We start from the raw sequence: 27,283 nt of genomic DNA, 5'->3' as shown, positions 1-27,283 counted from the left end.
GGAGGGAGTGCTTTCATTGTTTGAGTGATCACTCTGGCCAATGCTTGAAGCACCATTCATGGGCTCTGGAGGGAACCATGTCCATCACTATTCAGCAGAAGAGATGGTTATTGCAACATAGGGCCTCTGAAGGCCCTATGTAAAAACAAGGAGAAAAATGGTTTACAACTCCATACAGAATCTCTCTAGGTTGGAATAAAGTTTGGGATAATGCATACAATGCTCTGGACTTCGCTTCAACAACAATCTGTTGTATTATTAGAAATTTCAAAATCATTAGGCTATTTTTAAGGTCTAGGTAAGGGTGTAGATTTATCATAGCAATTGCCAGTGTCATAGAGTCCAAGAACTACTTTTCTTGCTTCCCCCATCTGCAACTACGTGTAAGTGCATGATTGGCTGGCTGGCTAAATGAATGGTCAGATGAACAACTGTATACTCTTCACTGAGAGTCTTAAGAGAACAGCCTTTGGGGCTGTGCATGAAGCTACTATTGAACATAGAATTGGCATTAATCATGATAGGAATCACGGGAACAGTTCCATGAACTGGAGATTGGAGGAGGGAAATTGTTAGACCACTTTGGCAGCTTAGGCGAACAAATAGAGCAAGAACATCCCTTATCCACTAACATTTAGGACAGTATTTGTGAAAACTAGAGATGGTCTAATTCAAAAACTCAGATCGAAACTTTGCGGATGAGTTTAACAATCCCCAGTGAAAGAAACTTGGGCCTGAAAGGAAAAAAGGGACAGGGATAAGTATACCTCCATGTCCAAACCAAACCTGGTTTTGACAAAGGCTACAATCTACATCTGATTTTTTTTGGGGGGGGGGGGGGGGGGGGAGGGGGATTTGCCATTCTCTAGTCAGAAATTACCTTGCCTTTTCAAAGGAACACTATCAAGTTCATTTTAATGGCCTGCCATTTATTTTACTACAATCTTTGTAATGCCTTTTCATAAGTTTGAAAAAAGAAACACTACTATTCCTTTTTCAGTAAATAAGGAGGAAGTTATACAAGAAATCCCCACACAATATAGGACTTATATAGAGAATGTAAGTGAATTGGAACTGTATGTTTGTACGCAACATGTATGTAGCAATATAAAAATGACAGTTTTCTAATATCAGAGGGGTAGCCGTGTAAGTCTGTATCCACAAAAACAACGAGGAGTGTGATGGCACCTTAAAGACTAACAGATTTATTTGGGCATCTGAAGAAGTGGGTTTTTTCCCACAAAAGTGTATGCCCAAATAAATGTTAGTTTTCTAATGGTGTTTTATGCCCTCTAGTGGGTTTTGAATGTATTGCACTTATTATGCCTGAAATGCTGGTTATTTTTAACTGTTTGCTTTAACAATGTTTAGTCTGTGTAAAATGCATACACTAGATTTATTCCTAAGTAGTATACCCTACACATTTAGAAGGATGCCTATTATGCCCAGTTTAATTCTTTCTGGGTGTTTTCTATCACAGCCTAACCTTTGTTTAACATTTCCTTCTGTAGCAAACGTTATGTTCCTAAGACATATTTACAGTGTTAAGCAACCACAAAAAAGATTGCTGAGTGATAGCTGCATGCAAGTGATGTTATTGCACCAAAATAAAAAATTACACTTCTGTTGCATTTTTAAAAAAAAAGACTCTTTTGACCAGATAAATAATTGTATGTGGAATATGTGGAAGTGTCTCTCTTCTCCATTTAAAATTTTGAGCATTACCCTCTCCACTCACATCATGGAAAAATGGCAAAAATGATTTTTTGAGTTGCAATGCAGAACTATGACTTCTCCATACTCGATGTAGGGATTTCCACAGCTTCCTCCTTAGACCCATCAGAGGACCAGCCTGAGAAAACAATCTGCATTAGATTCAAAATGGGTCAAAGAATGGTGCTGTTAGCCCACGATGCCACAAATATGGACAATATTGTCTGAATATTCTTGAAATGAGGCCATGTCAGTAGAAAATATGTTCCACCCATTAGGCAGAGTAACTGATGTGCAATGACCACTACTGACAGCGCTAATAGGTATTGTAGATGGATGGATACATTGATAGACAAATACTGATCTACTAATGTAAATGTTACAGAACACACATTAATAATCCCACACATTACACCAGTTGTGGGAATTCCCTAATGCCCATGTTATCCGAGATGCCACAAATTTAGTTGTTAGCTTGTAAAAGGTACAGTCCCGGCTCCCATGTTTCTCATGCAAAACCATAGGAAATCACATCCATGTTCCTCAGACCACCACTTAGAAAGGTCCAGTGGTCTATCAGCATAAGGAGACAATCCATTAACTGGATATTATCCCTTACAATGAGGAGTCAGACATGGAACAATGGTCTGTTGTTGAACACAAGATTAAAGCTAAATTTCATCCATTTCCCAAGAGGTATTCATTTGATAATGCAGTTTTGACTTCTGGTATGATATAGCTTAATTGACACACCACAAGTGCACATCTAGTTTGTCATATCCTTTTCACTTCACTTTTTTCAATAATAAAGCAGAGCACATGTGAATAATACAGGAATCAGTGGTACTATTTTTGTTCAGTCAGCTAAAGTATACAATCTTGTGATGTCCTTTTGTTATGTTACAAAATTAGGTAGAAAGTTAATACAAATAATGAGGACCAAAGCATTGACTAAGATATGTTCCACAATAATAGGTTCATATGCGTTATATGCAATTTTGATAAAGAGACTTGCAAAAATTGCAACTGAAAAAATGTGGAGAAGGAAAATGCACTCACTATTATAATTTGTATAACAATAAGATGAGAAAGAACCAGACATTAAGGTTTTAGCTACTACCTATTTTGAAAAGTCACTGTATAAAGGGCTTCCATGTTTGTTGTATTTCAGTGACTTCAAGATCAAATTTGCTCAGTTGTCAAGTAACAAGATAGTTTTCCCACTTTATAATACAAGTTTTACAAAACTCACCCTCCCGTCTCTTCACTTCACTTGGGCTTGCAGGGACAACCCATGACTACAGATAGTGGGCTGGGGGGCAGAGTGAGGGCAGCCAACTTCAGCAGTGTTACTGAGCATGCTCAGTCCATGCCAAGGAGCAAATCTGAGAGGACATGTGACCCCGCATGCCTCCCCACACGTTGCCTCTGCGAGGTGCCCACAATTCTTCACTTCTTCTTCTGGTCCCTTGCACAGGTTTCTAGGTCATGGAGTTTCAGTCCTTTTCTCTTCAGACTCCTCTTGACAGAGCTTTCCATCATATCCTCAGTCTTCAACATCCTTTCTTGCTGTCATCTTCCTCCAAAGATTTCTTTACTGGCTGTTCTTCCATTCTCCCATTCTTTTCACATGTCCTGCCCTCCTCAAATGTGTGCTCTCCAGCCTATCTATGATTGAGAGTCCTAAAAAGAACAGGAGTACTTGCGGCACCTTAGAGACTAACAAATTTATTTGAGCATAAACTTTCATGGGCTACAGCCCACTTCATCAGATGCATAGAATGGAACATTTAGTAAGAAGATATATATATATATATATACATACAGAGAACATGAAAAAGTGGAAGAAGCTATACCAACTGTAAGAGGCTAATTAATTAAGATGAGCTATTATCAGCAGGAGAGTCCTAAATTCATCTTTCCCCTAATTTCTTCCATGCTCATTTTGTCTGTCCTCTGGTTGCCTGCCATTCTCCTCTGCTACTACCTGTATCTTCTTTTCTTCCATCTCCATAAGACTCACCATTTCCAAACCATAGAGCAGACAGGAACAAATACAAGCAGCCTACACTTTTCCTTTCAGTTTGTTACTTAACTGCCAGTCTCACAGTACTCTTGCCACCTTTTTCACTCCTACCCATGCGCATTGGGTTCTTCTTTTCAGTTCTCCAGATCTCTATCCAATGGTACTAAGTTTACTTCCCAAGTACGGTAAACAAATTCTTTTTTCTGATTCAGCTTCTCTCCTAAAACTTTGATCAACAGCTCTTCTTCCATCTTCCCTTCTTGCATAACTTCAGCTTTCTTTATATTTATCTTCAAATCATGATCTTTAAACACAGATGCCCACTTTTATACTATATTTACCAATTCCTTTTTGCTGTCAGTCAAAAGGGCCAGATCATCAGCATATGTTAGTTTTGTCTGTGTCTCCACTGGCTTTGTTTTTCTACTAATTAACTCCATACCTAGCATGAAGAGAAGTGGACTCAGCACACTATCTTGGTTCAACCCCGCCATCATCTCACAACTCTCTGAAATTCTATGTGTTGTTACCACCATAGCTCTGGACCTCCATATGGCTCCTCTATCATCTGCACTTCTTGAAGTCCCCCCTCAATCCCTCCATCTGAATACTTGAAACACCAACTCCCGCTGAACCAAGTCATATGGTTTCTCAAGATCAAAAAATGCTACATACCAGTTAACCAATCCATTTATCATTCTTTCAAACTTCTGTCTCATTGCAAATACTGTGTCTATAGCACTCCTTCCTTTCCTAAAGCCATGTTGCTGCTCTCCTATATTTTGCTACACCTTGCACCTCAACCTTGTGTCCAAAACTCTCTTAAGGACTTTGAGGTTAATTTAACAGGGCGATACCCTGATAAATATTTGGATCTTTTGCATCACCCTTACCCTTCTAGAGAGGCACAATCAATCCCATTCTCTAGTCCTCTGGTATCCTTGCTTGATACCAGCAAACTCACAGTAATCTGTGAAGTCACTTTGTTCCTGTATCTCCAACTGCCTCTATCATATCAACAGTTATTTCATCTTCATCAGCTGCTTTATCATTTTTCACCTTATTCAGTAATGTCTCTAGCTTCTCCTCTACACAGATCAATACCTATTGAGGCTTCCCCATAAGTGTTGACAGTGCTTCCATTCACAATTCCCTCTTCACATTTAACAGCCTTTGGGAATCTTTTTTCGATATCTCTATCACCTCTTTAGGGTTAGTCACCACACAGTTCCTATCCTTCACACATAAAGATTTCTTCATATCTTGTGTTTCACTGTTCCTTTTTTATGCTAACCCAAAACCCAATTTCCTGCCATCATCTTCTTCCATCTTTCTACATAATTCCTCTTCAGCCTCCATTCTTGCCTTAGTAACCATATTTTAGTCTCCTTTTTTACCTGTTTGCATGCATTTTTGATTGTCTCATTATCACAACCTGCTTCCTCAAACTCTTTGAATAATCATTTCTTTTTAATTTCACATGTACATCCGACTTCCACCATCAGCTTGTTCTCTGAAAGCATCCATCTTACCACTTGTTCTGCCACGTTACCTCCATTGACTTAATGAAACAGTCTTTTAATTTCCTTCATTCTTCCTCCAGTGACTTCATTGTTGCTGGCAAAGCATGAAAGCCTTCCTTTATTTTTTTGGCAGAACTGTTCCTTTCTCTTGACCTCCCCCACTTCCCATTTCTTCCTCAATTTCATCTTCTCTCCTGATTTCTCAGGTTGCATTTTTCTGACACATATTCACTCGGTATAACCTTTACATCTTTCACCATTTTCATATGTTCTCTTCTTATCAAAATATAGTACACCTGGGCTTTAGTTTTTCCACTATAGTATGTCACTAGGTGTGAGTCTCTTTTTTCAAACTATGTATTCGCCACTGAAAAGCCATTAAAAAACACCACTCAACCTACTTCTCTTCTTTTGCATTTATTTTACCAAAGCCAAATTAACCCACCACTCCTTCTACTGGGCTCCCTTCACCAACGTGGCAGTTTAAATCACCACTGACAGGTAACAGAGTGTTACTCTCAACCATAACCACCACTTCTGCCAGCTCATTTCTAAAGCTCTCCTTCTCTTCCATAAATCTGCCTTGCTGTGGAGCATATGCTGACATCACACATATAATCTTACTCTCTATCATCAATCCTACTGCTATCAATTGGTCTTTTCTTTCTACACTCATGATACCCTGAGCAATCTCTGGCCTTATGATGATGGCTACCCCCATTCATTTTTTTTCCTCCAGACCAAAAAAGTTGAAATCCATCTTTCAAGATTTGACTTTTGCCTCCATGCCACCTCGTTTCCTGCAGACATAGTATGCAGATTTTCCTTCTAGTCATTGCCTCAACCTCCTCTCCTAACCTACCCATAATGAACCTATATTCCAGGTCGCAATTCCCAGGTCTTTGCAAATTTGTTGCTGTTGCACAGAAGATAGCACGTTGATTGCCCCGAAAACAGTAGCATGTTTTAAATGACTCAAGTGTGAAGAATCCATGACACACAAAGGACTCAGTAGCTAAATAGCCCTCTGGCACTGCCCCATTTTGCTGATCCTGCAACATTACAAACCCTGACATTTGAAAAATCAAACTGTGCTTTCTCTGGTTCATGCATCATCACTAGTAAAAAAGGAAGTTTCTTTGGGCCAAATTATGCCCTCATTTATACACTGTGCAACTCCATTGTCTGAAGTCAGTGATGTATTACAGATATAGCAGCAGATTCACAGAGCTATAATCTAGCCACAGGTGTGTACAGAATGGACTTCCCTCTTGAACAGTCCCTTGCAAGTCTTCTTCCTTTGGCAAAAGTCAGTATGGGAGGATTGAGGCTTCTTAAATCCCTCAGAATTGCATTTTCCAACCTCATCTGTGGTGAGCTTCATGTTCTACTTCCTTTGACCTCAGCTCTATAAACCTTCTTCTGCACTTTGTACATAACCCCACGATTGCAGTCATCCTCTTCTCAACTGGTACAAGACTGCAACTTGCCAGGAACTTCTACATATCTCCTCATTTGTGACAAAATCAAACCAATGGATGTTAAGAATACGCCGTAACTTTCAACACTGAAAACTGTTTAGTTTCCTTTCCTCAGCTGTTTCTGCTCCATGTAACAGAGTTGTTATTACTACCGCATTGAATACTTGTATCTTAGTTATCACACAACATCACGCCACCCAAACAAAGTCTTTTGAAGATATTGAAATGCCATTCATGCAAGACTGGTCCGATGTGTGACTTCTTCAGATATAGAACCTTCTGCTGTCAACTGACTACCAGACAGATAAAACTATCCACTCATTCAGTGTAATTGCCATATACATGCAGCATCAGCAGGTCATTTCCATTTTATAGGAGGCATGCTTAGCTTTGGTTAATCAAAGTCCCATAGATTCTGCAGTTTTTAGCAGGTCTTCCAGTATTAACTGTAGTTGGTCAGTAGTCAGCCCAAGTAAGACAATATCCACATACTCGAGATCCTCTAACGATGAAGCTTTAAATTTCCCACCTCCTACTTTGGCCTCAATCAGCTTTGTCATCAAATAGTCTATTAGAACATTAAATAACGTAGGTGATAGAATGCATCCCTGGCATACTCCCGAGTCTACTGAAAACCAGCCTGCAAGTAACAATCATTTATCTTCATATGGCTAAATGTACCATGGTACAATTCCTCCACTAGGCACATTAAGTCCTCAGGCACACCATACGGGCATAGCAGTATCCACTGAGTCAAAAGCGGTTGGTAATCTGTAAGTGTGATGTTAACTTCCTTCTCTTGCTCTAGTCATTTTTCAGTAACGTTCCACAGAACATATATACCATGGATTGTAAATTGAGCTGTATAGAAACCACACTGAATGTGAAATTTAGGAACTTCAAAGTCTCAAATACACATTTCTGGCTATGTCTTTCGGAGGCTTTCTGAATACACTGTTCCATACCATTCCACCATTGATTATGATCATTCTCACAGGCCCTCATGACTGCTCATTCAAGACATTGCTTTTCCTCTATTGCCCATTTCCTCTTCCATTCACTGACTCGATTCTGACCTTCCAGTACATCCATTCTGCACCATCCCTCTTTTTTTCTCACTCATACTTTGATGGTATCATTTGTAATCCAATATTGCTTTTTCATTCTCTTTAGTCCCAGTTGTTCTCCAGCAATCTCTGTGATAGAATCCCAAAATAAAGCCCATTCTTCCTGGGCATTAGACAGCTGGTAATCCAATATAGAATATTTGTTGGAAATTGCTACCCATGTAACTATTAGCAATTGCTTCATCATGAAGCTTATCAACATTTAAACGTTTCAATGCAGTAGGTACCAGTCTTTGGAACTTTATTAAATGGAACATCATCATTGCTGTTAGGAGTTGATTATCAGATTCCAGAGCAAGATCAGCACTCCTAACTACACGTACATACTGTTTCCAAACTAGAATGTGATCCAAGGTTGTATTGTCACCCAATGGATATTGAAAAGTAAACTTATAGCAGTTCTTGTGCTGAAACCAGGTAGCCATTAAAAATAGTTCATGTGGGAAAGCAAATTCTAATAGATGAAAACAATTATCTAATCTCTCCTCCGGTAAACTGTGTGGTCCCAGTACTAGTTCAAATCCAGTTCTATCATGGCCAATTCTCGTGCTCATATCTTATAAGATGACGATATGAAGTCAGGGTATATACTAGATACAACGTCCTCTAACATGGTATAAAAAGCATCTTTTTCAGCATTAGGCCTTGTGTCATGTTGAGCATATCCACTAATAACTACCTACCTTCAAACTCAAAATGATGGCTATCAGGCATGGACAATAAGCCTGCCAAGTCAGTTGTGCAGATTGCGCCACAGGGACAAAATCAAAGCAACACCAGTGTGCCCTTCAGATGTGTCATTAGGCATGCAACAATTGAAAGGTCTGACTGCTACAAGTCAGAGTTGTGCAGTCAGTGTTTAAATTCCACCATGTCTCCTGCATGCCACATACAACAGTCAACTTTCCAGTTCTTCAGCCAGGAGAGTCCTCTTTCCGACCGCTGTTAATGATCAGCCATTTCGTGGTCCATCCTCAGATACTGATGTTGCTTCAGAAGGGGACATACCATCTTTATGTCAGGTGCTTCCCTCCCATTTCTGTTTATGGAAGAATCATCATCATATAGTGTGAGTCCTCTGCATGCAGTAGAAGATTTAGATGAATCCTGAAGCTTGGTTCCGTTGTGAGTAGTAGACGAAACTGCCGAAGCAGATAAAGCAGATGAAATTGCTAACGTGTGTTTTTCTTCTGCATGTCAAAGCTAGAGATGTTTTACAGGGATGTCTTGCCAAGCCATTGCCCAACCCTCCCACTTTATCTGAGCTTGAGACCAGCACTAGGAACAAAGACATTGTGGTGTGGTTATTACAGATATAACTGAATGTAAAATTTGGCCCTCCAGCTGGAACTTAGTTAACTATTTTGTTGTGGCATATACCAGAATAGAAACCAGGTCCCATAGGATAATAGACCTAAACAGACTAAATGTAGGAAAACCTTTAGTTTTGTCACAAAACTGAGCAGCTATGATTCTGACTACCCACAGGGTTGATTAAGAAGCTGTCATTTCTACATAGTCACTCTTCTGAACATAAGTGCACTTTAACATCTTCAGCACAGTGTTGATCAGCAGGAGAAAACTTAAATTAGACAAATTACTGCCATGCACAAATTACAGCTATCAATAAGGTGGAGGATATTATTAACACTAACTAAGGGCCAAATAAGATTATAGTTGGAAAATGTTTTATTGTTTTTCCTTATTCAAGTAGAAATAGGAAAGGTAGTCAGTACTGGGATACTTCATAGCTGAAGCTAAATCCAGCTCTTTACTGTCATTTAACACAACAGACACAGAGAAACATATTCACTATACAAACAATCCTAAACATTTTATTTCCAAGTTTTATATAACTCTTTGGAATACTATGGAAAAATATCATCCCGTGTCAGCCTTGGAATATATACATGGCTACTGAAGTATTGGAAGCTGACTGGCCTAGAGTCCTTGCTACCATTAACATCAAACTGCAGTAGACTTGCACAAACATACAATTATATTACCAACAGAGTGTTTTATTCCACAACAAATGCAAACAAAAACGGAGCCAGAACTGCCTTCTAACTGTCCACAATGTTCCGTTAGTGACAATGGGAGCTTTTAGTTGCTTTGCACTTTTGAAAATCAGGCTGTTTATTTAGGTGCCTAATGTGGATTTAGAAACCTAACTTTAAGCACCATCTTGAAATTTTAAGATAAGTATAAATATAAATGTATAAGTATAAATAAGTCTTTCTAAATATGTAAATATATAGTCTACCTGATGTGTTGTGTTGTACTGGGGGGAAATATAAAGACTATACCCCCCCCCCCCCAAAATGTAAGGTAGGTGCTGGGGACACCTGTATTGTGAGATACCGCTGCTAACTTAATGGAAAGTATGGGTCTCTTTCTGGCCTCTTTCCAGTCCTAAGGTATCCTGCTCCTCACACCATCCGCATTTAGTCTTTAAAAGATAGAACCCATCCTATGCTACTCTTTCTACCCATTTTTGCAGGATCAGTATTGGTGTCACTAGTTTTTAACAAATGTGATTAACAAAACTAAAACTACAGTAGGTGTTTTAGTATCTATCAGTGTAACATACCGTTTTATATGTTGTTCTGGCCAGGTCTTGTAAAGCCACTAGACAGTTCTTTTTAGATAAAATAAGTATGGTCATTATCATCATTACATAGGTTGTTCCGGGCTATAATATCACCTGCTTACTTGATTCCCTCCATTAGCACTTCATTTCTTACCCTATAAAATCAAGCCGCTTCTCCTCACCTTAAAGGCTACTGAATCTTGCCCTGACACATACCTCTGCTCTCATTTCTACTGATATCCCGTCCTGCTCCCTATGCCCTGCCCCCATCTCTGTGTTACTCGTCCCTTCATCTCCTTCTCTCATTCTTGGGTTTGGACCTGCCAAGTGCCTAAAAGAGTCTCCCTGTTTTCACCCACTTCTCTCTTATCCCTCAAATCCCTGTGTAAAACATGTTTTATTCTCATCAGAGCAACTCCCAAACATTGCCTCTCCTGCAATGTTATCCTACAGCTTGCTTTGTGTTTGGTCTTGTCCTATGTAGACTGTAAGATCTTTGGGATTCGGAGTGTGTCTTACCTATGTTGTGTAACATGCTATGCAAATTTACAGTCCTATGTAAATATTTAATAGTAATTAATAACCCAACCAAATTAAACAGCAAATGTAACTTAAGGGTATTTAGCTTATTCTTGAACTCAATAGCACTCAGTTACACATTTTGCACTACAATACAACAAACTACTGGGTGTAGAGAACAGAATCCTCTTTATAAGCTGTCAGTTGAAGTTCCGCTAGGTAATTCTTAATGTGTCGACTTAAGCACTAAATTAAAATGGAAATGATTTACGTACATACAGCACATAGACATACAGACAAATGTATATGTGTATGAAATGTTCTTTGCAAATTATAGTAAAAACAGTTTCTAGCTAGTTTGACTTTAAATCTGATACTTAAGAGTAGTTAATGTTTTTACATAGATTTTGTTTTCTTTAACCCAGGTATGGTGACATGGTGCCGAAGACAATAGCTGGGAAGATTTTTGGTTCAATTTGTTCCCTGAGTGGGGTCTTAGTCATTGCTCTGCCAGTTCCTGTAATTGTCTCCAACTTCAGTCGTATCTACCACCAGAATCAACGAGCAGACAAGCGCAGGGCACAAAAGGTGCGCTCTCACTTCCATCCCACACTCTTGATTTGGTGCGAAGTAGATAACAGATGGCTTTTTAATATGCTGTGTGTCATCCAAGGGAACATAATTTATTAATAGTAGGGCTGCTATACATTCATGATAGCAGGGGCCCTAAGGCAAATTTACTAATTTAAAAGTACATTTCACTTTTTTTTTTATGCAAAAATTGCTCCTTTCTTCTTCTTGTTAATGTCCACAGATCCACTACAATGGGTACTTTAGCCTGCTTGCAGCTTGGAGGCAGAACCAGCCCTGTCAGCCACTGGGAGTACGGAAGTACCTTGCTTCCTGATGTTCCCTCCAGGTTTCTCTGCCTCCACACTGGCCAGTGGTTCAGCCAGACCTCCCTGCAGATTTCTCAGGAAAATTCTAAATTTATTTTAAATTTTTAGACTAACAATTTGGTTCTGTCTGATTCCCAGTCATGTCCCAAGGCTGCATTTGCTTTTGGGGACATTGTCCTGTCAGCTCTCCTTCCCTTTCTGGGGCATTTACTGCAGCTGGTGCTCCTGCCAGCTTCAAGGACAGAGCTAAGCCAAGAAAAGGCAGAGGCAAAAGGAAGGGGCTGTGTCTCATGCTCCCCCACATTTTCGAGTGTCTCGTTAAAGAATTCAGCCAGCTCTGTGGGAAGAATGCGGTTTCCCTCATAGTCCTGTCTGGGCCAGATCACCTCCCCACACCCTTCCCTGGGTAGAATAGGAGCCAGGCAGGACTGGAGAGGCTGGCTGTGCTGAATAAGATGCAGCCCAGGCCCAGTGGGGATACCTTAGCCCCCTCCCCCAGCAGGAAAGGTGTCTGGCAGGATTGGACAAGAACTGGCTCCGGGGCAAGCAGACATCCCCCAGGAGGGAGTGAAGCCAGAAGGGCAGAGCACCAGATGGAAGATCGTGTCTGAGTCCCCATAGCCCGCACCACCTGCCAGTGCTTAATTTGTAATAAAAGAGGTGATGGGGCTCAAGCAATTTTTTTTTACTTTCATAACTGATGCAGCAAGCCCAAAGGTGCCGGGAATATGAACTGCCAAGCCTAGAGGTGCCAGGGCTAAGCCCTGGCACAGTTTAAGCACTGCCACTAGCTACACCTCTGACTGCAGGGCTCAGCCACCTCCTCCCCCTCTTTTTCCCAATGGGTCGCAGATGGAGGGCTCCGGACACAACATGACTGAGACCTCCAGGGGAAACACAGGCCTATCTGGCTCATGTGAATTCCATTCAACAGAGAGGAGTGGAGCTTCTGGGGAGCCCATTTTAAGCTCCAAGCCAGTACCTTCCTTGGGAGATCCAGAAAGAGCCCATGTGTGGGAGGGGAGCCAAATAAGCCTAGCCTCTTGGAGGACAGAAGTATCACTAGTCTCTTGAATATTTTCAGAGAAATCTCTGTGTCCAGTTTTACTTGAATAAGTAGCCTCTCACTATATAGGCCCTTTACAGGCATCCAAACCCAGGCAGGCATTCTCTCCGCTCCCTCCCTTGATCATGGAAACTCTGTGATCTGTTTCACACGAGTACATGGGGCTTTGGTCTTTGGGATCAGATGCTGAAACAAATCCATTCCCAGCTGTCTTGGTGATACAATGGAAAACTTTATGGAAAGACGAGGCAATTCAGTGTCATCAGAACAGTCACCTTATAGTTCTGGCTCCTACCATACTCTATAGAAAAGACTACAGAAACCCTCAGGTGACATCAGACTACACCCACTAAATAAATTAACAAATAGGGATTGTCATCGGACACCCTAAATGCCCCTCCAGGCTTTCACAAGCAATGCTAACACTGGGATGGGGAGTAGGATTCACATCTGTTTCACACAGGTACATAGGGTATTGGTATTTGGGATTAGATGCTGAGACAAATCAGTTCCCAGCTATCTTAGTGATTGTAATGAGCATTACAAACCCCATATAGAGTTGAGGCTGAAGGGAGAGGAGATCCTTCCCTGCTTACCAGTAATCATGCTGACCACACCCCCGCACCGCTCCCAGAACTGCCAGTCTTGGAGACAAGCAACCACAGCTGTGACCAATAAAGAAAATGAAGCCAGCTATAAAGGAGGGAGAACAGAGAGGGAAGGGAAGTAGAAAAGGATAGCAGAAAAGTAACAATTCTGCACCAGGCTGTCTCTAAGAAACTGACAGGGAGACAAAAGGTGTCAAGCCCTGGAATTTAAAGGCTGATAAACTCAATTTAGTAAGTTCCTAATTTCACTAAGTTCCTAAAAGAGACTTGTCTTCAAAGCATTCCCATTTTAACCCTCCTTAGACAATTCCTATATTTTGCAGAAGGATGGCAGCATTTTTCTTTTCCCAACTTCAATCATTACTGTTCATCCTGTGCTTCCAGGGTCTCTCGCCAGGATCAGCCAATAATATTGGCTTTAGGGAAGAAGGAAGTTGCTTATCTTTTGCCACACAATTTTTCTGATCCGGTTTCTGTACAGAGAGAAAGATGACAGAAAAGCACTGTATAATATGGTTCCTGGAATGTCTTGGATTCAGGACAAACACACACACATGGGATTGTCAGGGATGTCAATCGTAGACCTGAGCTAAGGATGGGTACTATCAGGTACCCCAGGTCTCGTCTCAGAAGAATGTTAGCAGAAATATCTCACTCACCATAAGACATTTTGGTAGGCTGCTGATCAACACCTTTGCATCTTGAAACAGTAAAGTACCCTATGACCTCTCTGTGTGAGGACACAGGATGCGAGTTGGTGAATGGTATCTTGCAAAGCTGGGCAATGTCACTGATATGCGTCTTACCAGCTATTACACTGTTCCCTAGGACAATAGAAAAGATAGGAATGGGAGAGTGACAGTGACAATGTTTATGCCTTTCTTGCTGTAGCGACTATGGCTCTCTGGCCTGATCAACCTAGTGTTGCATCTTTGGATGTCTCTGTCTCACAGAAGAGGTCTGCAATTGCAAGACCAGTCCTGCAACTGGGATCAGACAGGTTTAAAATGAATACTTGGATAAAGTGATTATTGCTCTCCTGGACCTCAGAAGAGAAGTCAACAAATAGAACATATTCTACTAGCTGATACAAAGACAATAGTTTAACTACCCTGTTAAATAAGTGAAACATAGCCTTGAGTTCTTCCAGGAGGATTTTACTGTGGGTGTATAAATGTCCAAGTTAAAATGTAAAGTCTCTGTAATATGTTGTCAGCATGTTCAAGAAAAAGAAGTTTTGTACAATTATCAACCCTAAACACTTTTTTTTAGAGCATCAACCTTACTCCAACGCTGCAAGGTCATAGAGCATAAGAACACTGATCCATCGAGTCCAGTGTCATGTCTTCCAATGTGGCCAGTGCCAGATGCTTCAGAGAGAATGAACAGAATAGGGCAATTATCAGTTGATTCATCCCCCATTATCCATTCCCAGCTTCTGGCAGTCAGAGGTTTAGGGTTATGTTTCTGACCATCTTGGCTAATAGCCATTGATGGACCTATCTTCCAGGAACTTATCTAACTCTTTGTTGAACCCAGTTATACTTTTGGCTTTCACAACATCTCCTGGCAATGAGTTCCACAGGTTGACTAGGTGTTGTGTGAAGAAGTACTTGTTTTAAACCAGTTGCCTAATAATTTCATTGGGTGACCCCTGGTTCTTGTGTTATGTGAACGGGTAAATAACGCTTACCCATTCGCTTTCTCCACAGCATTCATGATTTATAACTCTCTATCATATCCCCCCTTAGTCATCTCTTTTCTACACTGAACAACCCCAGTCTTTTTAATCTCTCCTCGTATAAAAGCTGTTCCATATTCCTAATCATTTTGTTGCCCTTTTCTGTACCTTTTCCATTTCTAATATATCTTTTTTGAGGTGGGGTGACCACAACTGCACGCAGTATTCAAGGTGTGGGCATGCCATGGATTTATATACTGGCACTATGATATTTTCTGTCTTATTATCTATCCCTTTCCTAATGGTTCCTAATATTCTCTTAAATGTTTTGACTGCTGCTGCTTTTTTCAGAGCAGCTGTTTTCAGAGATTTATCCACAGTGACTCCAAGATCTCTTTCTTGAGTGATAACAGCTAATTTAGACCCCAACGTTTTGTATGTATAGTTGGGATTATGTTTTCCAATGTGCATTACTTTGCATTTACCAGCATTGAATTTCATCTGCCATTTTGTTCTCCAGTCACCCGGTTTTGTGAGATCCCTTTGTAATTCTTCACAGTCAGTTTTGGATTTAACTATCTTGAGTAATTTAGTATCATCTGCAAACTTTTCCAAATTATTTATGAATATTTTGAACAGCACAGGTCCCAGTACAGAGTCTTGGGGGAACCCCACTATTTATGACTTTACATTGTGAAAACTGACCATTTATTCCTACTCTTTGTTTCCTATCTTTTAACTGATCCATGAGAGGAATTTGCTTAAGAATCTTTGTTGAGGGAGATTGTCAAAGGCTTTGTGGAAGTCACAGTACACTATATCAACTGGATCACCTTTGTCCACATGCTTGTTGACCCCCTCAAAGAATTCTAATACATTGGTGAGTTATGATTTTCCTTTAAAAAATCCATGTTGACTCTTCCCAAACACATCGTCTTCATCTATGTGTCTGATAATTCTGTTCTTTACTATAGTTTCAACCTATTTGCCTGGTTCTGAAGTTAGATTTGCCAGCCTGTAATTGCCAAGATTGCCTCTCTAGCCTTTTTTAAAAATCAACATTACATTAGCTATCCTCCAGTCATCTGGATAGCGATAGGTTATATACCACATTAGTAGTTCTGCAATTTCATATTTGAGTTCCTTCAGAACTCTTGGGTGACTACCATCTTATTCTGGTGACTTATTACTGTTTATCAATTTGTTCCAAAACCTCCTCTACTGACACCTCAATCTGGAACAGTTCCTCGGATTTGTCATTTAAAAAGAATGGTTCTGGTTTGGGAATCTCCCTCACATGCTCTGCAGTGAAGACAGATGCAAAGAATTCATTTAGATACTCCGCAACAGCCTTGTCTTCCATGATTGCTCCTTTAACACCTTGATCGTCCAGTGACCCAACTGATTGTGTGGCAGGCTTCCTGTTTCTGATGTACTTAAAACATTTTTTGCTGTTAGTTTTTGTGTCTTTTGCTGGTTGCTCTTCAAATTCCTTTTTGGACTGCCTTATTATTCTTTTACACTTGACTTGCCTAAGTTTATGCTCCTTTCTATTTTCCTCAGTAGGATTTGACTTCCAATTTTTATAAGATGCCTTTTTGCCTCTAATCATCTCTTTTAGTCTGCTGTTTAGCAATGGTGGCATTTTTTTTTTTTGTTCTTTTACTATTTTTTTATTTGGAGTGTAAAAGCATAACCTTGGAACTTCATTCTTTTCCTTATAACACTACCCAAACTGAACCCCTGCAGGAGGTGTCATTATACTTCCTATCCATTAGAGTAGGTCTCTCAATGGCTATGTTCTCCAATCAGATGAGTCTATTTTAAATGGGAACTTTCTCCAATAAGATACAGTATTGTACTTTTAATTTAGGAAGATAGTCCTCTCATACCTATCGTAGCATTCATTCCCTAAGTAAATTCAAGAAATGTTCCTCCTTTGGTTAAGCATCAAAGTCCAGTCCTTAGAAGAACTGCTAGGCTCAGGGTAGAGTAATCGTCTTCTCCTGCATTTAGATATATTAGACGGCTACATGGCCATCAATACATAAATTCACCAAATTCTGCGTATTAGTCATCCAATCGTAGCCAATGCTATTTCTTTACTTTTGACAGCAGTCTTCTCCACATTTTAGAGAGGAAAGGTAGAAGAGATATTTATATATAATCAATTTCACTTTTGATATCTACTTTAAAAGAATGATCCTGCTTCCCACCCTGAATGCACACTGCTATTAAAATCCAATTGTAGCGAGATCTGTGGACCTTAGCATGAATAACAGTAAAATGTATCCGTGCTCATATGAAAATTTCCTTTCTTCAAGTAATAAGGTCCACAGATATGACCCACCCTGGAGACCAATGTATCATCCAGAATACAGATGGAAATTGACATCTGAAGACTTGGGTTTGGTAGGCAGAATTTACCATGTTCTGCTTTAGAAGAAATTGTTGTGCTTTTTCTTCAGAGTATATTTACCGCAATATGTAATTTAGGAAAGTAGATTTGAATTATACTGGCTGTGAAATTTATCTCAACTGAAGGGAATTTCAGAAGACAGGGCATTCCCCTGCTGCCAGTGACTGACATGTATGTTTCTTCCCCCAAGCTGGAAGCAGGCTGAAGTACCCATTTTACCTGATCTGTAGACTTTATTACTTAAAGGACATTTTCTGTGAGGCACAGGTTTTCCTGTTCCGTATTTTCAGGGTATCATGGGTTGAATGTTAACAGTCATTTATAATAATATTATATGCTTCTCTTTTCTGTGGACCCAATGTTTCTTCCTAAATGCTCTCCCCATTTTCCATCCCCTCTTTTGCTTCACCTTTTGTATAGCTATCCATGAATGTACTATGTCCTCTCAGCCAAGGAATCTGAGGCCTTGTCTACACCAAAGGAAAAAGTCGATCTAAGTTACGCAATTTGGGTTACGTGAATAGCGTAACTCAAATCAACGTAGCTTAGATCTACTTACCGCGGGGTCCACACTACGCAACGTTGACGGGAGACGCTCTCCCATCAACTCCCCTTAATCTTCTCGATCAGGTGGAGTACAGGAGTCGATGGGAGAGCGATTGGTGGTTGATTTAGCAAGTCTTCACTAGACCCACTAAATCGACCACCGATGCAATGATTGCCGCAGCATCAATCTTCTGGTAAGTGTAGACAAGCCATAAGAGTAGCTCCTTCAGAGTCTATCAACACTGGTCCCTAGATATCTTGAGGAGTCCTTAATTGCCAATCTCAATGATCACTTTCTCCACAGAAGAGCTTTTCATGATTCCTTAATAACGTCCAAAGAATTAACTGGTACCATAAATTAAGTATATGGTCTTTCATCTGATCATGATCTGATAAGGCTTTTACACTTTTATATAGCAACTTTTATCCTGAAGGTTTGCTGATCTTTTATTTTACTTACTGACTGTGTACATAACATATCTATCTGTCAAGTTATGAATAACTTTACATATTACTGAAGTACAACTAGCTCTGTAAAGTGCAACAACTGCTTAATAGCACCTGGCAGCTCAGGGCAGAGCATTTCCATTAGGGCATAATGCCGGCTACCATCGTTTAAGACTTAATTGAAATGTTAACTTCACTGAGGTTACAGAGATATAACTGATGTAAGAATTCAGCCCAGATTTTTGAATGTAATAATAAAGCATGTTAAGCTTGTGCTCAGTGAGCAATTATTTATAGAACCACCATTTTTTAAATGCAGGATATATCAATTTGAATATATTATTGAAAAGAAAGGTAGTAGGACTGAAGAAATCTCTGGATCTTATTTAATTCCAGATCCACTAACTGTACAAAGTAAACAACACTTCCTTCTTCACTAAGTGTTGGTGTCATTTAAATTCTCTTCACCAATCTAAAGTAGATTATGTGCAGTTATTGGGAAACAATAAAGCAAAGCAAGAAATACTGGCCTGAGCTCTGTTAGATATAAGTGTAAATTACACTTACACCCACTGTAAGGCCCCTTTACACTACCAGAATGATGTAAAGGGCCCTTAGTGGAACTGAGAATTCAGGTCATTTAGTCCATTGTTCTTGAATCCACACGACATATTAAGGCAGTGATACTCACCCCTCAATGGTTCAGGAGCCAAATTAGCGATCAATGTTACCCCAAAGAGCCACAGTAGTGTGAATTCATTGTTTCATTTACTGTTTACAATAGATACTAATAACATAATAAAAGTATCCTGATTGGTTAATAATTAAATCACAGTGTTTTAATATCATGTGCTGCAAACAGCCGCAGGAGACACATTAAAGAGCCACTTGTAGCTCGCAAGCCTCAACTTGAGTATCACTGCATTAAGGTATTGTTCTTGTCTTTACATTAGAAGATCATGAAGGTACCGACTAAACACTAACTAGAGAATCTGTACTGTTTCTGTAGCAATAGGAAGAGAAGTAACTATCTTGGTGGCCAGCAGAATGGACACAACACTATTAATGTTGCATTTTGTGCTATTGAAAAAGATCATTAAAATGGACCAAATGTATCTCTTGGTAAATCTGGTAGAGCTAATTTCCAGTGAGGCATAAGAAGCTTCCATGTTGCAGAGTTCCTACCATGGAATAACATTAATATTACTATGTTTTGAGCTGGTGCTACATCTAAACATTTATGAAATTCGGGGGACTAATCTATAAACGTAAATTCAAAAGACAGAAGAAAAGCAAAGAGCTCAAAAGAGATGTATGGAACCTTTATCATCATGGAGAAAGAAGTTGGACACCCATAAGAATGTGAGCTGATGGTCCATTTGTTGGCAAGTTTAAGACCGAAGACTATGGTGGAATTTTACCAAAGCAACTAAAAGAGCCTTCCTAGTTCAGATATTTTGTACTTTCCCCAAAGATTGCAAAAATTCACAGAGCACTTCGACCGCATTTACAAAACGTCAGTGTCCTGGGGACTAAGGGAAGAAATGGAAAGTTTCACAGTAAGGAGGATGGTTTCCTGTGGAAGAGTTTAGTCGTCTCTCTTTTTCCAGGCACTGCTGCTCAAAAGGAGAGTTGGACGAGGTTTGTGTTGGCTGAAAAAAGGAGTATCTGACAAAACGTTCTGGTGACAGGCACTAATGAAAAAATATTGTCTTCTCTTTCTCTTGTGACGTACAGAAACCATACATTCTCCACCTGGCACCTCTCGGGGACTAAACTTATATTATACTTCTGTTAAGTTGCATCAATGCACTCTGTCAAAAGCAGCCAAATATAAACATCTCAGAACAGTTCCTTTTTGGCAGCATATTATATGATCATTGGTGCTGTGACAATTTTAAAAAGAAGCAGCAGGATTAATTACTAGAACAACCAGCAGTGTTTATTGGACACGCATTTGCTTGGAAATCCACCTGGAAATGAAGGGAGCATGTTATGAAACAAAGCTGCTCCCCGTTCCTTCAGCCTAAAACCTAGCACCAGGGATTCTCTATTCCATAGAGTGCCAGCACTAATGCCCTCTCAGTGTCGGAGGGACAAGGGAAAAATACAGAGGAGCCACTGTGTTCTCTCCTTTCTGTGAATTGAGCAGCATTGCAGACATATTTTTCTACCCTCCACACTCTATAGTAGATGGAAGTGTATGATCCCATTTTTGTGAACCACTCATTTGTGTGGCAGTCACCTCTTACTCTTCTCAGTTCCTTCTTCATGCAGAAGACATGCTGTGAACTGCCGTGCTCAGACTCTTCTCACTCAAGCTCACACTTACCAACCCAACACCACTTAGAAATCTTCTCAGATATTGGTTGGCAAACTATATCTATTTTGTTTCACATCTCCTAGGAAGATTGAGTGTGGCAGCTGGAAGGCCGTTGCCCTGACAAAGAGAGGGAACACAGATGAAGGATTAGTGTTTAACATTTTGAGCCTGCTATCTTCCCTCAAAGGTCTGAACCAAAAGATCTGAATTTTTAAAAGGTGGTTTTACATGAGATCTGACTGAATGATTTATACAAGCAATTCCCTCAAAGAACGTTGTAATAGACTTGACAAGTCTAGAAGCTATGACATTTATTATTGTTATTATTTTATTTGTATTATCTTAGCACATAGGAGCTCAAGCCATAAAGTTCCCATCAACCCCCAATGACACCCAATATTTGACAGAATTCAGAGCTACCGAAAGTGGGCATTCCCCTGCCATAGTCCATATACCCATAAACACCTTTGAATGCATCTTATTAAAAAAAAAACCCTATCATAACAAATGTATATAATTTTCCTGTCCTTGGATGTAGGGTTTTTTGTTTTTGTTTCAATAACAAAGACACTTTCTCCTATTTTTACAAAGACACAAAAGTGTGGAAGAATTTAGAGCATCAGGTTTCAGAGTGGAACTCAGATTTTATTTTGGTTTTTATCTATACTAGCAACCAGCAATTTATAGAACTGATCTTGAATAAGCATATCTTCCATTCCGATAGTTTTGCAGCCTTAACTTAGACAATTAAATTATCCAGCCTCCTCCATGAGAATTTATTGCATAATGTATAGTGCTTACAACCCTTTGGCTGGCCTAAGTCTTTATTAATTCAGTTGTGGGGAGGGTGTGAAGCCACCAGGAGCAGTGAACTAGTTATCTTTTAGGGTCTGATCCAAAGCCCATTGAATGCAATGAATGGACTCCTGTTCCCTTCAGTGGGCTCGTGATCAGGCCCCCTGCGAGGAGCATTTTCTAGAAGTTAAAACTGTGAATGAAAGTCAGGATATCTGGTTCCTGGCTCTGTCACAGATTTGCTGTGCAATCTTGGGCTCTCCAGTCTGTCTTGCCACCCACGCAAGCTGGACTTAGTGATAAATGATCACTTACACCAAAAATCACAAAATATTCAGGTTCTTCCAGTCCCAAGAGACCAGTCACTCACCCTAGATCAATTTGTACCTTAGATCTTATACCAAAGACAATGCCTGTAGCCAATCCTGTAATTAACTAAATGTTTATTAACTAGGAAAAAAGAAATAAGAGTTATTTACAGGTTAAAGCAAGCAATCATATATGCAGTCTGTGATTCAAAAGATGACAGATATGTAGTAATATGTCAGCATTGAATGTCTTTTTGGGACTTAACCCAGGTTGACCCTGGGGATCTCTGCTTCCTGTTTCTCAGTACAAGCCCTTGTAAGAATCCAAACAACAAAGATGATAAATCTTCATGTTAGATATTTGTATTTCCCTCTTCCACCATTCAAACCGATGGGATGAAGCCTTCTGTACTTCTCCATGGGTGAAAGGGGCAATCAATACAGCTTTTGTCCTGCAATGGCCCACTTAATTTTTGATAGTCCTCCCAGATGGGCAGGGAGAGCAAGTCTTCCCGTCTGAGTTCTCAAGTTCAGAGCAGGATTTTTACAATTATAAAACAAGCTTATATTTTACCTTGTATCATAGAATACAGATATTACAAGTAAGATTAATGGATGCACAAATTTACAAGCATTTCATATAGTTTAAACACTAAATACATTCTTATAAGACTAATACCTCTTTTGAACAGAACTAACATACAGGTGAGATGGTTTGGTTTTCAGCTATGAGTTTCAGTTCTTATATAATGCCTATGGCCTTGGCCACAGCTGGCACTTGGTTTACCAGCATCATATCTGTAACCATGTGTCGCATGCTGCAAGCAGAATTGTCTCCATAGTTGATTTCCACTATATTTCTCGGATTCCTTGGCTGGCTGCTGAGAAGACTCTCTCTCCCTTTGGAAGTATGAGGCAGAAAAAGAAGAATAATTTCATTCCTCAGAGCTGATCCAGATCATGATTGGAGAAGATATTTGACTAATGCAGTAACCCTGTTGTCTCTCCCCATGCGCACTATTCCAGGATCATATTATACTAGTAGGAGTGCAACAGCAAACAAATGGGTTTATTCTGTGATGCCATAGGAGTTGGAGAAGAACTATCCCCCTATTTTCTGAAAACTTCAACCTAGTAATTATTGAGAATGGAAAAAGTCATATTACCTCAAAACAAAACATCGAACTCTCTCTTCTGCTGCAGTAGCTCAAAGCTCTTCACTTGAGCTTATAGTCTACTAACGAAGTTCAAGTTTGCTAAATCATTGTTCTGCACATGGCTTTAGGAACCAGAAATCTTTGGATTGAGCATGAGGACAAAGTCAAGCTCACTTTGATATACGGGGAACCAATCATAAAAATTCCTGCAGGAATTGTACTGAGGACTCCAAACTTTCCAGGAAGCCAACAAAGCGAAGACTATTCTGCAACTTCTGCTTTCGGTATTATTGATCTTGAGAGTCTTTTCTTTAAACATAGGGTATCCCCTCCATTGTTAGCTTCCCACTGTTTAGTCTACACTATGTGACTCAATAATTCAAACTGACAATTTTACCAAACATTTCTTAGGGAAGCTCAATCATCTTCCATCCATCATCCTCCACCCACAGTCTAGCACCTCCTCTGGACAGCTACCAGAGAGTGGTCCTACTGGGTTCCAGAGAACTGGGCAGGCGTAAGCCTGCACACGACTAAAGGACCCTCCCCCAGCCTATGGAGAGGATCCACTGAGCCCGGGACTCAAATTATTGCGGGACAGGGAGAGGAACAGAAAAAATAACAAGGACATGGTGTGACGGTCAAAGGGTCAAAAGTAGGGAACTGGAAAGGGACACCAAGCAGAAAATCTTGGACAGCACCCACTGCTCCTCGAAGGTGTCAAGGGAGCCAGCGGACACCGCCCAGATGAACTCTGCCCAGATACGTGAGCAGAGAGAGGAACGGAAATAGGACCCACAATCACAGAGAACCCCTTCAGCCAACATCCTTTCCCTGGTGTTATAGATGGCCACTTTGGCCATCAGTAGGAGGAGGTTGACTTGGAGGTCCCGTGACTTTGTGGGGCCAGGGATAGGGTGTGCATATAGGAAAAGGTGGGGGGAGAAGTGCAGCCAAAAATGCAACAGTAGGTCTAGGAGGAACGGGAAAAGGGGCTGCAACCTGGTGCACTCAAGGTAGACATGCGCCAGTGTCTCCCTCATGCTGCGAAAGGGACAGGCATCAGGGACAGGGTGAGCCGTGGGACCAAGGTGGAATATAGGCTGACCCACCAGGGTTTCTCACTCTCATTAGATGGCAATAGGTCCCACTACTTAGTATCGGGGTGGGACACGTGGGTAAGGATATGGAGAGGATGGAGCATGAGTGTGTAAATATGTGCCCTTGGTGCGGTTCGAAAGTGAACCGGCTGTAGGTCCCGCAGCCGGTTCGAGGTGTGTGAGTGGAACGGCCGGGGGGACTCACAGGGAAAGGGCCCTATGAACAGATCTGGAGGGCTTGGGGTGTGGGGTGGGCGGGGAGCACCCTCCTCCAGGACCCGCTTGAGGTAAGCCTGAAAAGCGGGCGATAAAGCTGCCCTCACTGCCTGAAGTATGTACTGCGGAGTTCAAAGGGTGGAGAGCCCCATGCACTGAGCGAGTGACAGGGGATCCACCCAGGCTCCCCGGTCATAGTCCAGGAGGTCTCTGATTCTGGTGACTCCTGACAGGACCAGCTGCTGGCACACCGAGGGGGACTCCGCCACCTGCACACCAAGTTGGGGATTGTGTAGCAGGGGCTCCACGTGGAAATCTACCCCCTCAGCGGCCGTCACGGACCTGGTTGCTGATACCAGCTTCCAGGTCTGGAGGAGGTCCAGAAGCTCATAGAGGTCTCGTGGAAGACCTCTCAGATGGAGATAAAAGAGCTGCCGGTCATATCAGAGCCCTTGGAAGCAGTGGAGGAAGGCGTGCACCAACGTGCTCCACACCGGACTACCTGCACTATAAAGAAGTCTCTGCAGGGCCTGGAGGTGGAAGGCATAGATTTGAGTGCGGAGGCAGATCAGGCCCTGTACTCCTTCCTCCAGGAGGAGACGCAAGACCCTGCAGAGATCCAGTGCAGTCCTGGCCAAAAGAACTCCAGGACCACCTTCTGGAGGTAGGCCAGGAAACCTGGGACCAGGATCAGGGTGTTGAGCCGGTGCCAGAGCATGGACAGGACTAGCTGATTGAACACCACTGCCCTCCCCCACAGGGAAAGGCACCGGAGTAGTTCTGTCCACCTCCACAGCTGCTCAAACACCCTGCCCTCCAAACCTTGCCAGTTCTCCGGCGGAGAAGGATGCATGGTGGTAAGGTAAATGCCGAGATAGAGCAGCAGATCCGCACTCCACTGAATGGCCTGAAGCCCGGGTGGAAGGGTGCTCACCTGCCACTTGTCCCCAACCACCAGGTCAGAGCTCTTGACCCACTTGACCCGGGTGGAGAAGGCCATCGAGTAGATGGCCTGGCAAGCCTACACCCGTACCAGGTCACCCGGGACCTTGACCATGAGAAGCACGTCATTGGCATTCACTGATAGGATCAGCCACAACTCTGGCTCACAGAGCACCAACCCCGTCAACCTCCTACAGAGGATATGGAGGAAGGGCTCGATGGCCAGAGTGTACAGCTGGCCCGATAGCAGACACCCCTGATGCACCCCTCGCCTGAAGCTGACCAGTGCGGTCAGGGTTCAGTGGAGCTTAACCAAACACTCTGTGGAGGTGTACAGCACCTGGAGAAAACTCACAAACTGGGGTCTGAAGCCGAATGCCCACAAAGTGCCCAGGAGATACCCATGGTCCACTCTGTCGAATGCCTTCTCCTGGTTCAGGGACAGGAGGGCGAACAACAGACCATCCCTACACCTGAGCTCTAAGAGGTCCCGGACCAGATATAGATGATCAAAGATGGTGAGGCCCAGGATGGTGTAGGTCTAGCTAGGGTGGACCAGGTCCGACAGCACAGACTCCAGCCACAGTGAGATGGCTTTCACTACAGCTTTGTAATCTGTGCTGAGGAGCAAGACGGGACACCAGTTCTGAAGGTTGCGAAGGTCTCCCTTCTTTGGAAGCAAGGCGAGCACAGCCCGCCTTTATGACAGAGGGAGGACCGCGCTCCCCAAGGACTCGGTCCATACAGCGACAAGGTCCGGGCCAAGGACATCTTAGAACATGCGGTAGAACTCCACGGTCAGCCCGTCCATGCCCGGAGATTTATTAGTGGGCATGAGATGGAGGGCTTCTGACAACTTGGCCAGAGTGAGAGGTAGCTCCAGCTGGTCCTGGTCGCATGCGCTGACAATTGGGAGTCTGTCCCAAAGCACTCTGCAGGCTTCGCCGTCGGTCAGATCAGGGAGAAAAGAGTGACGTAGAAGGCCCTAGGCCTTCCATGCATCTCCTCCAGATCCATGAGGGGGGCACCGTCCCCTGCCAAAAGGCAGGTCACGTGCTTCTTAGCTCCCATCTTTTTCTCCAGGGAGTAGAAGAAGCAGGAGCCACAGTCCACCTGAAGGAGATGGATACAGGATCGAACAAACGCGCCCCAGCCCGATGGTCCTCAAGGGCTCAGAGCTTCTCCCGGCGTACTCCACAGAGGGATGGATCCCCGGGGCTGGCGACTAGACGCCTCTCCAGCACCAAGACCTCCTGCTCCAGCTGCTCTATCACCACATCCCTCTGCCAGCTGGCGCTCCAAGTGTATTCACAACAGAAGAGCCAGGCATGCACCTTTCCCACGACCACTGCGCCGAGGGAAAGGCACGTATCTGCACTCATCAGGACAGCCAAAACTCCCGGAAGGACGCCACAAAGCCCACATCCTCCAGCAGGCTATTGTTAAAGTGCCAATAGGCCGGCCCCAGCCTCTTCAAAGTCAGAGAGGCTGTCACAGCCACCAAATGGTGGTCAGAGAGCACGGGGCTGGCTGGATGCTGGAGGAGTGGACCTGCAAGAGGTGATGGTGAGATAAATAAATGCGATGTAACCAGGAGTGATGCGCCTGATCTGCTGCCACCCGGATATAAGTAAAGATAAACTCATCGGCCGAGTGGTGGTTGTGCCAGACTTCCACCAGGGAGCGATGGCCTATGATCTCCTGGAGGACGTCCGCGGTGGCCGGGCACTGCTCGGCCCCGAGCGGTCCCGCTCTTCAAGGGCGGTGTTGAAATCCCCGCCCAGGACCAGGCACTCA

The 27,283-nt window shown here is 42.2% G+C and overlaps 1 protein-coding gene across 4 annotated transcripts in view; it reads left to right on the top strand.

Annotated features, from left to right (window-relative positions):
- Positions 1 to 27,283, top strand: part of KCND2 (potassium voltage-gated channel subfamily D member 2) — a 408,108-nt gene that overhangs the window by 357,485 nt on the left and 23,340 nt on the right. For all 4 annotated transcript variants that reach the window (XM_024193705.1, XM_024193702.1, XM_024193703.1 and 1 more), the window contains exon 2: positions 11,405 to 11,567. In XM_024193705.1, coding sequence (XP_024049473.1) covers positions 11,405 to 11,567 — 163 coding nt within the window. The remainder of the gene's footprint in view (positions 1 to 11,404; positions 11,568 to 27,283) is intronic.

The sequence above is a fragment of the Terrapene carolina genome, unplaced genomic scaffold (genome assembly GCF_002925995.2).
Source record: "Terrapene carolina triunguis isolate 2854851 unplaced genomic scaffold, T_m_triunguis-2.0 Scaffold68, whole genome shotgun sequence".
Classification (NCBI taxonomy): domain Eukaryota; kingdom Metazoa; phylum Chordata; order Testudines; family Emydidae; genus Terrapene; species Terrapene triunguis.
This window is presented reverse-complemented; position numbering and strand designations above follow the sequence as displayed.